The sequence below is a fragment of the Sus scrofa genome, chromosome 14, assembly GCF_054392235.1.
Source record: "Sus scrofa isolate SSC_HxYL_T2T_F1_AM1 chromosome 14, Sscrofa_HxYL_maternal_Yorkshire_Landrace_v2.0, whole genome shotgun sequence".
In the NCBI taxonomy this organism is placed as follows: Eukaryota; Metazoa; Chordata; class Mammalia; order Artiodactyla; family Suidae; genus Sus; species Sus scrofa.
Window position 1 is genome coordinate 53402542 of NC_139396.1, and position 18081 is coordinate 53420622.

At 46.1% G+C, this 18081-nt stretch overlaps 1 protein-coding gene across 7 annotated transcripts in view; it reads left to right on the top strand.

The window, feature by feature from the left end:
• Positions 1–18081, top strand: part of CCDC63 (coiled-coil domain containing 63) — a 168004-nt gene that overhangs the window by 45458 nt on the left and 104465 nt on the right. For all 7 annotated transcript variants that reach the window (XM_084996257.1, XM_084996256.1, XM_084996254.1 and 4 more), the window contains 4 exons: positions 1495–1676; positions 2696–2877; positions 6308–6528; positions 13521–13595. In XM_084996257.1, the coding sequence (XP_084852383.1) occupies positions 1495–1676; positions 2696–2877; positions 6308–6528; positions 13521–13595 (660 nt within the window). The remainder of the gene's footprint in view (positions 1–1494; positions 1677–2695; positions 2878–6307; positions 6529–13520; positions 13596–18081) is intronic.

The following is an 18081-nucleotide window of genomic DNA, read 5'->3' on the forward strand; positions in this document are numbered from 1 at the left end:
ACAGTTGAGCAACTAAAATAATGAACACAATATCTATTGCTTAGATTTAACTATTGTTAACATTTTGCTATATTTATTTCACTCTTTTGTCCCCTGATGTATTTTAAGGTAAATTACAGACCTTAGGACACTTCAACCCTAAATACTTCTGTTTACATCTTTAAAAATCAGACATTTTCCTTTATAATGATGAGGCCATTATTGCACCTTACAAAATTAATAGTATTTCCTTAATATTGCCCATATTAAAATTTCTCTGGCTGGCCCCAAATGTCTTTTTTTTTTTTTTTCTAATGGCTGAACCTGCAGCATACAGAAGTTCCCAGGATAGGGGTTGAATCAGAGCTGTAGCTGAGGCCTGCACCACAACCACGGCAACTTGGGATCTGAGCTGCATCTGCAACCTACACCGCAGCTCATGGCAACACAGATCCTTTAACCCACTGAGGGAGGCCAGGGATCAGACCCACACCCTCATAGATACTAGTTAATCTGCTGAGCCACGATGGGAAATCCCCAAATGTATTTTAAAGTTAGATCCAATCAGTGTTCACAGGATTGTTAGGATTCTTAAATTCCCTTAACCTAGAACATTTATTTTCAACTGGGGTGATTTTGCCCCCAAGGGACATTGTCTCCAAAAGGAGACATTCTTGATTGTCACTACTGGGTGGAGGGTGTGCTACTGCCATCTAGTGGATAGAGACTAGGGGTGTTTCTTTAATACCCTCTTAAAGCACAGGCCAGCCTCTCACTGCAAAGAATCATCCAGCCCAAAACATCAGCAGTGCTGAGTTGGAGATGTCCTGCTCTAAAACACATCACCCTAGATTTTTTTCATGCCTTTGACTTGTTAAAGAGTCTGGGTCAGTTATCCTGCCAAAAGTTCTGTCTTCTAGACTTGGCTGACTGTTTCCTCATGGTGTCAGTTAGCTTATTCCTCTCTCCCTGTAATTGCTGAAAACTAGAAGTTAGGTATAAAAGTAGCTGATAAATCTGAAACCCAAGATACAGGAACTTACTAAAGGGCACTTAGCTAACTGATGCCCAACTCAAGCCTGTCAACCAGCACTTCAATTGTTGTCCTGTGGGCCTGGGGGTGGGGTGAGGGGAAGATCCTTCAACGCTCTGGTCACTTTGTGGAAGCTTGTATTGTGTCCTGGGAGTGAGCCTTATTTTATTTTATTTTTATTTTTATTTTTATTTTGTCTTTTTTTCCATTTCTTGGGCCGCTCCTGCAGCATATGGAGGTTCCCAGGCTAGGGGTCTAATCAGAGCTGTAGCCACCAGCCTATACCTCAGCCACAGCAACTCAGGATCTGAGCCGCATCTGTGACCTATACCACAGCTCATGGCAATGCCAGATCCTTAACCCACTGAGCAAGGCCAGGGATTGAACCCGCAACCTCATGGTTCCTAGTCGGATTCGTTAACCACTGAGCCACGACGGGAACTCTGAGTGAGCCTTATTTTAAAGCACAGCCCTACTCACAGGTCACTGTACACTTTGACAAGATGCTGACTGCCAATGCTAAGCTCCGGAAGGAGATTGAAGACCTGCGGTATGAGAAGGCTGCATATGACAACGTCTACCAGCAGCTTCACCACCGTCTTCTGATGCAGAAGAAAACAATGAACACAGCCATTGAGCAGTCTGCGCAGGCATATGAGCAGAGGTGGGCTGGGGAGAGACCCTGGGGGCAGAGATGTCTCTTAGCCCCCCTGCTGAGCTTCCTACTCTGGACCACTTCTACCTCCTGTGCTTTTGGGTTGAAGAACCTTAAATCATCACCATAATAACTCTGAGTGCCAATGTGTCTTCCAAGTATGAGGCTAGATGCTCCGGGTAGTATTTCCACCCTTACAACAGCCATAGGAGTAATTACCCTCATTTTACAGACCAGGAACTGGAGGCTTGGAGATGCCAAAATACTTACCTGAGATCCAGGTAAATGGCAGATGTGGTGGAGGTGAAATTCAAACCCCTATGCTGTACCACATCATCCAGGTGCCCCTGCCTCTATCTTCGGGGCCTTCTCAGTCTGGGCTGTCTCCTGGCCTCACACCCAGAGGGGCACGAGCCATACCATTCAGCTGTGAGAGTACAGGTTTTGGAGTCAGAGAGGTCTGGGTTTGAATCCTGGCTCCATCAGTACAATGTTGTTATAGGACCTCTTTGGGTGGTGTGAAGCTTAAATTAAATATGTACATAAGGGAGTGGCTGGGACTCAGTAATTGACAAGTGGTGGTAATGATGGTAACTGTGATAATGGTGATATGTGATGACGTTGATGGTGATGCTGGCAGTGATGGTGGTGGTGGTGGTGATGCGCCAGGTGATGATGCTCATGATGCTGCTGCTGGTGGTGGTACTGATGGTGATGTTGCTCATGATGCTGGTGGTGGTGGTGATGATGATGATGTTAGTGATGATGGTGGTGATGCTCCTGGTGATGATGAGGAGGAGGATGGTGATCGTGGTGATGATAGACAATCATTTCCTGGGGGTGGTCTAGAGCTGTCAGCTTCTGTTGTTCAGGTAAGGAGGGTTGTTCCTCTAATCCCAGGATTCTCCATGATTAAAAGAAGTCATGGCCATTGACTAGGCAGGAAGTCCTTCTGGACTGGTAGGGAGAGAAGAGGAGAAGGAAGGAGATTCTGGACACTCAGGCTCTGTTGTGCCCCCCGTGCCCAGGCTGGAAGCCATGGCCCGAATGGCTGCCATGAAGGACCGGCAGCAGAAGGACATCTCTCAGTACAACCTGGAGATCCGAGAGCTGGAACGCGTCTATGCTCATGAAACCAAACTCAAGTCCTTCCTGCTCGTCAAGCTAAATGATCGCTTGGAGTTTGAGGAGCAGGCCAAAAAGGAAGAAGGTAACTCTTCCTAGGTGCTCTTTCCCTCTCTTTCTCTTTCTCTACTGAAGGTGCCTGATCTCCTTGCAGTGGGGTTGCCAAATTTAGCAAATACAAGACACCATTAAAATTTCAGAGGAACAATAAAATTTTAGTTCCATGCAGTATTTGAGACATATTAAAAAAAAACTATTTTTGGTTTATCTGCAATTGGGACATATATTTTTCAAAATATATTGTTTGTCTGAAATTCAGATTTGACTGGGTGCCTTGGATTTTGTCTGCTACCTGGAACCTGCAGGATGTGTCCTCACTTTGTGGCTCTCCTTCCATTGTCTGGGGGAGGAACTTGTGTGTCAGGGTACCCCCAAACCACCCCCAGGCTTGGTGATTTTTCCAGGAGGACTCACAAGACTCAGCACTTCATTGCAAACGTGTCTGTGATGCAGGGACACAAAAATCAGCAAAGATAAAAGGTGCATAGGGTGAACCAGGATCCAGAGGGAACCAGGATCTCCTGGTGGAGTCACATAGGACATCTTAATTCCTCCAGCATCTGTGACAACACATGTGAAGACTGAGGAGCTCATTAGAGACTCAGTGCCCAAGATTCTTACTGGAGGTGGTTGCATAGGCAGCCCCTCCCTAGTACAAACTGAAATTCCATCCTCCCAGTAGGAAGGCAGGTTTTTGGCATAAATCACATGGTCTGTGCAGTCTGGGTACCATAGCCACTCTTAGCATTTAGGGAAAGGGATTGTTTTCTATCAGTGCAGGGAGCTGTTCACCATTTCAGTTGAAGGCCATGGGCCAGCCTTTCAAGTAGGCTTTCTAAGGAGAGCAGTTCAGGGCTGCTACATTCACTCTCCTGAACATACTGAAAGATTCAAGCTCTTTGGAGAGTCCCACTATGCAGCTGCATTTGTTCTTTGTTCTTTCAGCCCCTTCTAACCTGTCCTGCTTTGTCACTTGAGACTGTACAGCTAGAAGTGTGTTTCTGAGAAACCCCATCTTTCACTTTCTAACATAGCAAATATCACCTTTTGGACCTTCTGTTTACTCATCCATCCATCCATCCTTCCATCCTCCACCCACCCATCCATCCACCCATCCATCCATCCATCCATCCATCCATCCATTCATCCTTCCTTCCATCTTCCATCCACCCATCCATCCACCTTCCATTTTCCATCATCCATCCATCCATCCATCCAACCATCCTCCATCCACCTATCCATCCATTTACTGAACCACTGGCTCATGCCAGCTTCCATTCTCTGCATGCGGCATGCCTGGCTTCCACTGAGGCCTCACAACATCTTCAAGAGGCAGATATTATTAACACCTCCAGTTCACAGATGAGGACACTGTAGCTCAGAGTGGATACATGGATATAGCCAATGTCTCCTTGATGTAAGTAACTGATCCAGGACCCCATCCAAGATATGTCTGCCCCCCCAAAGCCTGAGGTCCCTACTTCCATCCACTTTCTATCCTAATCCACTGAACAGCCTCAAAGTTCTACTAAGCATCCAAGACCCAAACCATGGAGTCAAACGGAGCTTTTCCCATTCACTGCCACCCCAGATGACTCATACATCCAACCTTCCTCTTTTCACTGCCTTATCTTGTCATCATCCCCATCATATCTCCTCTAGCAGCTTCCACTGGCTCTCCCAGCCTCCAGGCTCCTCCTGTTCCAAACATTCCTCCCTGTGATTCTTCAGGGTACATTCTTCACCACGGATGACTCCTTCCTTCATCCATCCAATCAGTGCCTTCCTAGACTTCCAACAAATTTTAACGAGCACCTACCCTGAAACAGGCACCCTGTTGGGGACTGGAGACAGAGTGGTGATAAGACAGTGTTAGTGCTTGATGCCATGGAGCTTATGGTCTAGATATGGAGACACAGAAAAAATGAATAAATAGACAAATACGAACACTTCAGGTTATGATAGAACTTTTCAAAGGAAAAAAATCAGGTTGAGATGAAAAGGCAAGGGGGGCACCTTTCTTGAAAAGGGTGGCCAAGGAGGGGCTGTTCAGGCTGTGATGTAAAGGACAAAAAAAAAAAATCCATTTGTGTGGGGGTGAGGAATCCAGGCAGAGACAAAGGCCCAGAGGCAGGAACATGGTAACTGGAGTGCAGAAGGGAAGCTGGAGAAACAGGAGGCCACTCCTCTGGGACTGACCATGCCCCAGGTCCTGCACATGCTAGGAGATGGTAGGGAATAGGACAAAAGTCCTGACCTCCTGGAGCTGACCTTCTGTCGGGGGAGATGACAAATTGGCAAATGCAGAAGTTAATCTGACCTCTTGGGAATCCATGAGCACAATGACAAAGATAAAACAAGGCCAGTGACAGAGAGTGGCCAGGGGCTGCTTTACCTATGGTGGTCAGGGTGGGCTTCTTGGAGGAGGTGACATCTGGGCAGATACTTGCATATCACAAGGGAACCAGCCATGCAGAGGTCTAGGAGAAATGTATCCCAGGCAGAGGGATCTGTGAGTGCAAAGGCCCTGAGGTGGGAGTATTTCCAGAACAGAGAGGAGACCAGTTGGCTGGAAGGAGTTGGTGCCAGCAGGAGAGTGGCAGGCAGTGGGGTTGGAGGGGTGGGAAGGAGACAGATCACACAGGGTCTTGTAGGCTGCACGGGAAGAGCTCGGCATTGCTTCTAAGTGTGGTGGGAGGTCACTGGGGGACTAAGGCAGAGGAGACTGAGTCTGACAGTGATGAGGCACTGAGGGGCGAGGGGATCAGATCTTAAAACTGAGAAGCTTCAGCTTCACCCTCAGGACAGTGGAGAACCACACATATAAGGAGGTCACGTGGCCAGATGTGCCTAGGAAGATCTAGAAAGATCCTTCTGATTGCTCTGTGGAGGCCCAATCAGAGAGATAAGACTGGGTTCAAGAGAGATGGGCCTATTGCAGGTATCAGGCTGGAGAGCAAGTCTTGGAGAACTTTCATGGTTCTAATTCCTTGCATTTGCCAAACTCTGAGTCTGCCTAAGGCCCTCTGCCAACAGGGCTTCCTTGACCTTCATCTTGCTCAAATGTCACCTCCTTCAAGAGGGCTTCCCCAGCCACCAAGCTCCCCCATCACAGCACATGTTACATCTCCTCCATGTCCTAGGCCACAATGGTAATTATTGGATTTCTTTTTCTGTTTACTTGAATATCTCTCTCTCTCTGTTCTCTTTGTGGCTGGTTCCTCTGCCAAAAGCTCCATGGAGCAGGGATTTTTTATCTACAGAGCCCAGCACAATGTCTGGCACAGAGCAGGTGCTCAATTTGATACTTGTGAAGTGGGACTAAGGAGGGGAGGTCCCGCTCCATCTCTTGGGAAAGTTTAGCCCCCTCCCCAAGGGGCATGCATACCTCCACCGGGCATGGCTCTGAGCAGCTTCCCTTTCACACTCATGGTGGCCAGCTCTTCCTTTTCCAGCTCTCAAGTCAAAGAAGCACAGGAAGAAGAACAAGGGTGAGAGTTTTGAGAGCTACGAAGTGGCTCATCTCCGGCTGCTGAAGCTGATTGAGAATGGGAACCTGAATCAGCTCATTGAAGAGTTTCTGGCCAAGGAGGAGAAGAACTTCGCTCGGTTCACGTATGTGACGGAGCTCAACAATGACATGGAGACCATGCACAAGAAGACCGAGAGAATCCAGGTTGGGGCACCTCTTCTTTCCCAGGCCTGGGGCCCGCCAGCTTCCACAGTGGTCTTCCCCAAATTGGGTTTCTCAGAACATCTTTGAGATGCTCTGAAGAAAAAAAGGGCCTCAAGTCACAAGAGTTTGGGAAACACTATATTCCATGGCATATTTTATAATCCACAGTTTGGTAAACGATATCCATGGCCAGATATGGCCCTTGGCCTGTTTTTGTCTAGTTCATGAGCTAAGAATAGTTTTTGAAGAGTTTAAGGGAAAAAAAAAGGAGTATGCAGGACAGACCACACGTGGCCTATGTAGCCCAAAATATCGACTATCTGGCCTTTGCCATCAAAGCTTGCTGACCCTTATTAAAAAACAGCTTCACAGAATTGAGGAGAGATGGTAACTTGATCTTGGAGAGAGCTGATGTTTTCGAGCATAGAAAAGACTCTGACAAGTCCTGTAGTACAGAAACCATTTACCTTTGTTGAACTCATAATTTCCCAAACTTAATTGGCTCCGCAGGCTACTTACTCCCCAGAACACACATAAACAGCCTTTGGAACTATGCACGGTAGAGAGTCTAAACCCCTTAGTGTGACATTCCAGTAACTTCAAAATTTGACTTTGACCTGCCGCTGCAGGCTCAGCTCCCATCAGGACCCCCAAGGCACTCTTGGCAGCTGCCAGTCCCAGCTGTCCCTGCATCTTCCTCCTCTGAGGCTTTCCTCGTGCTTCTTCCTCCCCCCAACCCCGGCTTTTCTTCTGATGCAATACCGCTCATTAGTCCTAATGCTGCACAAATGTCACTTCCTCTGGGAGTTCACTACTCTTCCCTCTGAGGTCCCTGTGCTCTGTTTATCTGACCAGGGGAGCCCTTCCTTCTGCAGTGTCACCATTTCCTAAATGTGGGGCCATGTGCAAGTAGACAGTAGCTAGCATATAGGTGAAACATTTTAATTTACTAGTAATGAATTCATTGTAATGAGGATTAGGAAAAACATAGCTACCAGAGCATTGTGATTCAATGGATAGGATTCCTTAGGGTGATAAATAATAGTAATAACAATAAACAAATAATGATAAACATAATAAGCAAAATTTGGTCAATTTAAAACTACTACTAATAATAGTGATAGGTAATAATTATACAGGTGGTAATGTGGAAACGGAGATGGTTGTATCAGTTACTGGGACTGTCAAAGGAGATAGATGGCATGCCCAAAATGGGTAAATTGAAGTGAGTTTTTAATTTTAATTTTTATTTATTTTTGCTTTTTAGGGCTGCCCCTGCGGCATATGGAAGTTCCCAGGCTAGGGGTTGAATCAGAGCTGTAGCTGCTGGCCTACACCACAGCCACAGCAACGCCAGATCTGAGCTGCGTCTGCGACCTACACTACAGCTCATGGCAATGCTAGATCCTTAACCCACTGAGTGAGGCCAGGGATTGAACCCATATCCTCATGGATGCTAGTCGGTTTCGTTAACCACTAAGCCACGAAGGGAACTCCTGAGGGGAGGCTTTGTTTTTGTTTTGTTTTTAAGGGACTATTTACAAAGGTCTAAGGGAATTAAGAAGGGAGAATGCAGAACAGCACAGCTGAGCTCCAGAATGGCTGAGGGGAGGGAGCAGTTTCTGGCCTCAGGAGACAGGTGTGTGGGAAAGGCTGTCTGTCCTTCCTGGAGGCCTGTGGCCAAACTAGTGACCAGCCAAGATGGAGGGCAAGTTCTCCCAACCCCACTGTCCAGTCCAGTCTCCAGCCAGGGTCTGCCCTTGGCTGGGCCCAACCTGAGCCAGAGAGCGAGGGGGAAAGGAGCCTGAATGGCCCTCTGTCTCTCTTCTGGAAGCTGATCTTCCAGAGGTTTGGCATATACCTTCTGCATACCCAGAGCACAGAGGAGGCACCAGGAAATGGTTCTCCAACAGTAATTGACCTTGGCCTTCCCAGTCACCTTGAGGCATGTTCCCTCCTTTCTCCTTCAGCCCCAGCCTGTCTCTGGTGTGAGGACAAGTATGTCTGAGGAAGGATGGATAAACTCTCACCATCTCTGTGCCTCAGTCTCCCCATCTGTAGAATGACATACTTGGACCAGAGCCGTAGTTTCTAAACTTTGATTAGAAAGCTACAAAACTTTTCTTTCAACCCAGGTTATGGGGAAACACCACTATGTAAAACAGATGAAATGGAGTGGTTCTGGAGAAGGGTAGAGGTGGGATGGGTGATGGGAGAGAATGTCTAGGACATTTTTTGCTGCCTTGTGGCAATTTTTTTTTTTTTGTCTTTTTGCCTTTTCTAGGGCTGCTCCTGTGGTATATGGAGGTTCCCAGGCTAGGGGTATAATCGGAGCTGTAGCCACTGGCCTACGCCACAGCCACAGCAACAACGCAGGATCCAAGCCCCTTCCGTGACCTACACCACAGCTCACGGCAACGCCAGATCCTTAACCCACTGAGCAAGGCCAGGGATGGAACCTGCAACCTCATGGTTCCTAGTCAGATTCGTTAACCACTGAGCCACAACGGGAACTCACTTGTGGCACTTCTGCTCAAGCTAAGGTTCAGATTTTTTTTTTTAAGTTAAAAACAATTAGGATTATAACATCTGACTTCATCCCCACCTAGAGGGCTAGGATCAGATGTCATGAACTGGGTGAATGTAGCCTCTGTTCTGCTGCTTGGTCTCCCTCATAACCCAAATTTTAAAATTAATATGTTGCCCACATTTAAAAATCAGGATATTTCTGGTTTCCCTTGGAAAATCAGATCTGACGACTCCGAGGAAGCTGAGTGCCTGCTGCTTCTGTAAACCCAGCCGGCCATGCTCGCCCTCACTCCCCCAGACCAGCTGGGTCCAATTTGCTCTGAGGCAGCCAGTGGAGCCTAGTTGGGACTTCCTGTTTAAGCGCATCACCACTGCCCTCTGGTTGCCATCATCAGTATTGTGGGGAAGGTTTTTGCAGCCCAAAAGAGCTAAAGGAAAGGATGAAAGGATGAAGTGGGCAGGACCAGTGGGCAGGATCCTGAATTCTCATTTTCCAGGAGGGAGCATCTTACTAATCCCAGTGGGATGACAGAGAAAAGCCATAGCAGAAACTTGGGACGACCTCAGTCAAAAACCGACCCCACCAGGAAATGGTTCCTGAACAGAATTGACCTTGATCTTTCTCATTCACCCATGAGGTACTCTCTCTCTGGCCTTAGGGTGAGTGCGCCTGATGAAGGATGGACAAATACCTGCCTCTTCTGGGCTTCAGGTTTCCCATCTTTAGAACAATATTTGCACCAGAACAGTAACTTCGGGAGTTCCCATTGTGGCTCAGTGGTAATGAACCCCACTAGTATCCAGGAGGATGTGGGTTTGATCCCTAGCCTTGCTCAGTGGGTTAAGGATCCAGTGTTGCTGTGACCTGTGGTATAGGTTGCAGATGTGGCTCAGATTTGGCGTTGCTGTGGCTGTAGTGTAGGCCTGCAGCTGCAGCTGCAGCTCCAATTCAACCCCTAGCCTGGGAACTTCCATATGCCACGAGTGCAGCCCTAAAAAGCAAAACAAGCAAAACACACACACACACACACACACCCCACTTCTGAGCTCTTTTTTTAAAGTTATAGAACTCTGCTTTGGGGGCTTAAATAGAGTTGCAAATGCCTATTGAATGCATCTCAAAAACACTGATTTCCAAAGGGAAATATTAATATTTTTAAAATATTATAAGAGGAAGTTATGCTCTTTATAAAAAATTTGGAAACTAACTAATGTCAGAAAGAAATTTAAAAATTATCCAGGAGCTCCTGTCGTGGCGCAGTGGTTAACGAATCCAACTAGGAACCATGAGGTTGTTAGTTCGGTCCTTGCCCTTGCTCAGTGGGTTGAGGATCCGGCGTTGCCGTGAGCTGTGGTGTAGGTTGCAGACGCAGCTCGGATCTCGCGTTGCTGTGGCTGTGGCATAGGCCGGTGACTACAGCTCCGATTCGACCCTAGCCCGGGAACCTCCATATGCCATGGGAGCGGCCCAAGAAATAGCTAAAGAGACAAAAAAAAAAAAAATTATCCATTGTCAGTGTCGATATTTTGAACTAATTCCTTTTGACTTCTTTTTGGTGATGCTTTAAAAGCTTAACACATTGATTATTACATAGTATTATAAAGTTTTATAGTCTGATTGAAAAAATGTTTTTTGGTTATTTTTTCATCCAGTAAGTATTTATTGTGCCCCTACTATACATCAGGTACTGTTCTGGACACTGGTAAGGTGGCAATGAAGAAAATGACAAAACCCCTTGTCCTCATGGAGCTTCTAATTTGGCAAGGCAAAACAGACAATAGACAACAAGCCTAAAAAGACATAAATCATAGAGAAAGTAAGCAGTAGTGTGGCTAAAAAATGAAGTGGAGCAAGTTCAGAAAGGTTCTGGCATGAGCAGACTTGTAGGTGGGAGGGAAAGCTATGCAGATCTCTAGGGGGATGAATGTTCCAGGCCGAAGCAAGTGCAAGTGCAAAGGCCCTGTGGCAGGAGAGCGCAAGGGGCCTAGGGTGCCTAGAGAGAGAAGTTAAGTCTGAAAGGCAAAGGATGTCCTAGGAGTTGGGGAGGGCTCATTTCTAGAAGAGTTTTTGACAATTACCCTGAAAAATAGGAGCTGTGGGAGAATTCTGAGCAGAGGAGGAATACCACCTGACTCAGGTTAGCTACTCAATTTGGAAAATACTAAAAAGTGTAAATATAAACCACAACTCAAGAAGAACCTCGCTACCTGAATATAGCATTGGTTAATCTTTTTTTCTTTTTTTTTGTCTTTTGTCTTTTTAGGGCCGCGCCCATGGTGTATGGAGGTTCCCAGGCTAGGGGTCGAATCGGAGCTGTAGCCACTGGCCTTCGCCACAGCCACAGCAACAACGCAGGATCCGAGCCGTGCCTGCAACCTACACCACAGTTCACGGCAACGCCAGATCGTTAACCCACTGAGCAAGGGCAGGGATCGAACCCGCAACCTCATGGTTCCTAGTCGGATTCGTTAACCACTGCGCCACGACGGGAACTCCAACACGGGATCTTTAACCCACTGAGCGAGGCCAGGGATCGAACCTGCAACCTCATGGTTACTAGTTGGGTTTGTTAACCACTGAGCCATGACGGGAACTCCTGGTTAATCTTTTTGATGGAGTTCATCCTTGGGTTTATTTTTCCTTTAAAGCTAGGAAGGCTCTTTTTCTTGAAAAATTTTTTTTCCAAAATAAATCATTATTTTTCTGATTGGAAAGACAAATATACATATGCCCGTGGGAATGTGTAATTCAGAAAAATATAAAGAAGTACAGGTCACAACATATCACAACTCAGAGATAATTTCTGTAAATATTTTGGCGACATTACTTTATGAAGGCAGTGTGCACTCAAGCATGTGCCCCTGAGCGCATGCGTGCAGACACACACACACACACACACACACACACACACACACACACTCTCTCTCTCTCTCTCTCTCTCTCTCTCTCTCTCTCTCTCTCTTCTCTCTCTCTCTCTCTCTCTCACACACACACACACACATACACATACACACTCTCTCTCTCTTTCTCACACACATACTTAAATGCCCTTTTATAGTACTGGGATTTTACTAGATCATGCTGTTTTGTAAACTTTCTTTTTCCCAAAAATTTCAACATAGAAACCTCCCAACATCTTCTATGTTCTTTTTAGTGGCTTCGGAGACCCTGGGTGCTCTGTGGTAGAATCACAAGATGCTTCTTTAAGAAGAGAAAATTCCTTAGGCCTATCCCATACCTGCAAGTTTAGATTCTCTGGGCCAGAAATATGCATTTAAACTGATTCTTAAATTTGAGAACCTTTTCTCCATGATATAAATATGCCATCATTTATTTAACCACTTCCCAACCAGCAGACATTTGGTTGTCCCTAACAGGGGGCCATTGTAAATAATAACATAAGGGACATCCTTGAGTGACCATGTTTGCCCATGTGTCCTACTATTTTCATGAGACAGATTCCTGGAGCTGGAGTTACCCTGTCAAAGGTGTGAGCCCTTTATATTTGGACATACTGTTCTAGCCCAGGAGTTCTCAGGTCTGGTCCCTGAACCAGCAGTAGCAGCAGCAGTAGTAGCACCAGCATCTCCTGGGAACTTGTGAGAAATGCACATTCTTGGGCCCCACCAAGACCTACTGGATCAGAACCTTTGGGGTGGGACAATCTGTGTTTTCGAAAACCTCCAGGTGATTCTGATTCCTGCCAAGAGTTTGAGAACCCCTGCTCTGGGTCTTCCTGTCCGTTATGGTAGCCACCAGCCACGCGGGGCATTTCAAGTTTCAATCCATTTAAATTAAATTTAAAAATGTGTTCCTTGGTGGCACGAGCCACACCACAAGTGTTCTGTGCTCATGTGTGGCTAGTGGCTGCAGTACTAGTGGCTCAATGGTAACGAACCTGACTAGTATCCATGAGGATGCAGGTTCAATCCGCTCAGTGGGTTAAGGATCTGGCATTGCTGTGGCTGTGGTGCAGACTGGTGGCTAAGCACCAATTTGACCCCTAGCCTGGGAACTTCCATATACCATGGGTGTGGCTCTAAAAAAAGAAAAGACAATCTTCCAGAAATTTTCCCCACCACTCATGTCCTCATCCTGCTTTTAATTAAGAAACATCAGAAAGACCCTGCATGGGTCAGAGTTCCTATTATGGTTTAGTGGGTTAAGAACCTGACATAGTGTCCACGAGGATGAAGGTTTGATCCCTAGCCTTGCTCAGTGGGTTAAGGATCCTGCGTTGCCACACGCTGTGGTGTAGGTTGCAGATACTGCTCAGATCCAGTATTGCTGTGGCTGTGGTGTAGGACGGCAGCTGCAGCTCTGATTGGACCCCTAAGCTGAGAGCTACCATGTGCTTCAGGTGTGGCTGTAAAAAGGAAAAAAAAAGGCACCAGCTTATTTTTAGGTGTGGTGGGGAGGGGAGCACCCACTTTTCCTTATGGTCTGGTTGTCTCCTGAGCAGAATGAAATCATGCACTTGCGATCCCAGCAGAAATCGGTCCATGATGACAACGACTCCGCCCTGAGACAGCTGGAGGTAAGACAGGGTAGGGAGGGAGGAGAGTGGGAGTCTCTGTTGTCTACCAGGCTGACCTGTCAGATGATCTCAGGAGGAGTAAGCTATCTGTCCCGTGACTGTCTGTTGGCCTGGGTTACATCTTTACAATGTCCTGCCCCTTTGTCACAGGCAGCCTCTGCTACAGCTGTTGCTACAGAATTTTGTCTCTAGGGCCCTCTTTGCCCATTAAAAGAACTCTCCCACTTCAGAGGGCCTATCCCAGGCCCTTGTTCCTATCATTTCATTCCAGACTAGAAAGTTTCTGTCAGATCTCTGACTCAGTCTTTTCTTCTCTCTCCCCCCTTGTCCTGGCTGGCACCTGTTCTCAATCAATAATAGTAATTACAAACATTTATTGAGCACTTACTATGTACCAGGCACTGGGCTAGGTGCTTTGCTTGCACTATCTCATTTAATCCTTGCAACAGCCCTTATGAGGTAGGTGATATGATCCTTCTGTTTTACATATGAGGAAACTGAGGTCCAGAGAAGTAAACCCCAACATCATGGGAGCTGGGATACTATATGAGCATTGCATTGCATTCAGCTGCTAGTAATAGGAACCCAAAATAACAGTGGCCTAAATAAGACAGATGTTTATTTACTTAATAAACATAAATAAATAAACATAAATCTGGAGATAAGCATGTCAGGGCTGGTCCTGATATCATCAGTTTCCCAGGCTCCTCCATTCTGTTTTTCCATCTTTAGTGTGTGGTTTACATTTTCCAAGGATGCCTCATGGTTGTATTATAGCTGCCAGTGTCCAGCCATCACATATACATTCCAAGAGGGAAGAAGTAGGTGAGAAAAAAAAGAAGGCTTGCTAACTAAGTTAGCCAGCTTAAAATTTCTTTCCCTTAAGTCTCAGCCAATGACTTCTATATTTACATATCACTTGCCATCCCTATTGCAAAGGAGGATTGGAAATAACTTTTAGCTGGCATATTGCCACCTCAAATATAGTCAGCGTTTTGTGATTAAGGCATAAGGGGAAAATGGATAGTAAATGTCTGACAAAGATATGAACCAGAGAGTGTGATTCAAAGCCCTGTTCTAATCCAAAAATTGTGGCCCAGAGACTGCACTCCTGGGACATTTCTGTGGTTTATTTCTATTCTGGCGGTGGGCCATTCTCTGGTAGGCCACTGGGGGCAGCAAAGCACATGCTGCCCATTGAGTCTCTCCATTACAGCAACCTCTCCCTGGACCCTGGTATGGGGAATGTAGACTTGTAGGTAGGGCTCAAGTCCAAGGAGACCCTCCTCAAGTTGGACACATGCTTGGGGTCCCATGTTGTTGGCTCTGGGCCATCTAGTGTCCAAATGCTTCCGTGGGGTTGGGACTAGTGCTGCTCTGCATCTCAGTGTTTTGAAGGCCTAAAGCTGGGATACAGCTTGGGGAGGCTGACCAGGTAACTCCCAGCATCTCCCCCACCTCTGCCTGAAGTCCTCCAGCAGTTCTTTGTTCCTTTGGCCTTAGGATGACTCCTCTTTGCCAATGCAAATACTCTAAGAAAGAGAATTTGTCTTAATAGCAGTGGGCTCATTAGAGCCCACCTTTTCTTACCCTCTGCTAAAGTCACTTTCATCTCCTTTATTCTTGGAAACTTTCTGCTCATCTTCCATTTCATCATCCCCTCTGTGAGAAGTGGTGGGAACGGTCCTTTTAAAGGTGGGGGGGGCTACTTTATAGAGAAGTTAAGCAACCAGGCCGTGGGAACAAATGCTTGGGTCTGGCTCTCAGAAGAGTTACTTCCTAGCTGTATGACTTTGAGAAAGTGACTTAATCTCTCTCAGCCTTGGTTTTCTCACCTGTAAAATGAGGATGATAATTATACTCACTTTGTAGAGCTGTGAAGGTTGAACAAAATCATACATGTACATGGTTGGCACACTGCAGGGCAGAGCTATAAACATAGCTGTCATTTTTGCTGCTGTTTAACATGTAAGTCAGTAAAACCTCAAATCACTGTTGTCTTGTTACTAAATAATTGCACCAGTCAAGACTTGAGCCCAAGGTCAGGTACTTAGACTACTCAATCAGGAGCATTAAACACCGGTTCACTTTTCTTCTCTGATCTCAATATTCCTCATCTGAAAACAGGGGCAGTTGTGATGTAAGTTAAGATGATGTGTGTAAAGTGCCTGGACTCTTTTACGTGCTGGACATGTGTTACCATGATCACATCAGGCTTTAAAATTTGTTTTAATCATGTGATCTTTCATTTACTTTTTAATTTTATTGAAGTGTTGTTGATTTACAATGTATTGATTTCTGTTTTACAGCAAAGTGATTCAGTTACACACACACACATATATATTCTTTTTCATATTCTTTTCTATTATGGGTTTTTTTCATGCAGTGTTAAAGGTTAAATGATATTTAACTGATTTTGAAGTTTTTTTGTTTTAGCCAAAACCATGGCATGCAGAAGTTCCCAGGTCAGGGATGGAACCTGAGCCACAGCAGAGACAACAGTGAATCCTTCAACACTAGGCCACCAGGGAGCTCCTTCCATTATGGTTTATTACAAGATATTAAATAAAGTTCCCTGTTATACAGTAGGACCTTGTGTATAATCTTATGGCCTCACCTACAGCATATGAAGGTTCCCAGGCTAGGGGTCGAGTCAGAGCTGCAACTGCCAGCCTACACCACAGCCGCAGCAATTCCAGATCTGAGCCACATCTGCAACCTATGCCAAAGCTTGCAGCAACACTGCAAGATCCTTAACCCACTGAGTGAGGCCAGGGATTGAACTTACATCCTCTTGGGAACCATATCGAGGTCTTAACCCACAGAGCCAAAACAGGAACTCCTATAGTCATGTGATTTTTTTTTTTTCCTTTTCTTTTATGGCCACACCTGTGGCAAATGGAAGTTCCTGGGCCAGGAATGGAATCTGAGCCATGGCTGCAGCAATGCTCGATCCATTAACCTACTGCTCTGAGCCAGGAATTGAACCCATGCCTCCTCAGCAACCCAAGCAGCTGCAGTCGGATTCTTAACCCACTGTGCCAAGGCAGGAACTCTAATCATGTGATCTTTTAATGCACCTTTAGAATGAGAATGTAGTTCTTGCTGTCATATGAGGAAATACAACCCTGGGAACTGAATATTCCAGTGGCTGGGATAGAAGAAACTGCCTGGTGTGGTGCTTAAGGGACAGTTCAAATGGATGTATTCCTCAGAGCCTCAGTTTCCTCACCTGGAAAATGGGGATGTGTACAGAGCCCTTGGGGATCCTTACTTGGGATACAGCATACAGAGCCCCTGGGAATGGGGCTGGTCCTTCCAGGGCCCAGGTCACCTTTGCAAGCAGAGAACTCAGAGGGAGAGGCAAGAAGCATTGACCCTAGGCCAGTGATTCTTAGCCTGGGCTGCAAGTCAGAGCCACCTCGGAGGCTTTATGATCCCCGATCCCCAGGCTGCACCCCAGACAAAGATGTCAGCCTCTGAGGCTGGGCAGCAAAATGGTTTCATGCTCCCAGGTGATATCAATATGGAGACATAATTGTGATCCAATGGACTACAGAGGTTCTCACGCTCATCATGCATCAGGATCACTTGGAGGTTCATTAAATGCAGGTTGCTGGGTGCAACCCCAGAACCTCTGACTTAATTGCTCTGTATTGGAGCCCAGGAATTTGTATTTTGAACAGGTTCCCCGGTGAAGCTGATGCTGCTGATCCTGGAACCCCACTTTGGGAACCAGCAGGCTCTAGCAATATGATTTAAACCAAGTGGTGAAATTGGTTTGTTGGATTGCAACCACCATTTAAAAATAATGACAGAATTCCTTTGTGGTGCAAGGGGTTAAGCATCCAGTGTTGTCACTGCAGCGGGTTAGATCCCTGACCCCAAAACTTCCACATGCCATGGGTATGGCCAAAAAAAGACAATAGACTAGAATAGTAGAAAATATTAACACACAAAATAAGAATATTGATTTGTGAAACTTGAATTTCATGTGATTAGATACATACATATAAATACATACATGTCCATATGTGTACGTGTGTATGTACAATGCAAAATATATATCTTCCTATGTCTGCAATGTAAAATATATATCTTCCTATGGGCCACAATTAAAAAAAAAGATGAATCACCAGCTTTAAAAAATACTCTTGGGAGTTCCCATCATGGCTCAGTGGTTAACAAACCCGACTAGGATCCATGAGGACATGGGTTCAATCCTTGGCCTTGCTCAGTGGGTAGAGAATCCAGCCTTGCCGTGAGCTGTGGTGTAGCTCGAAGACACAGCTTGTTGCTGTGGCTGTGGCATAGGGTGGCAGCTGTAGCTCTGATTCAACCCCTGGCCCGGGAACTTCCATATGCTGTGGGCGTGGCCCTAAAAAGACAAAAGACAAAAAATAAATAAATAAAATTAAAAAAAATACTCTTGAGTTCCCAGGTTAAAGGATCAGGTGTTAGATTCCCCCAACTGTGGGAAGGTTGC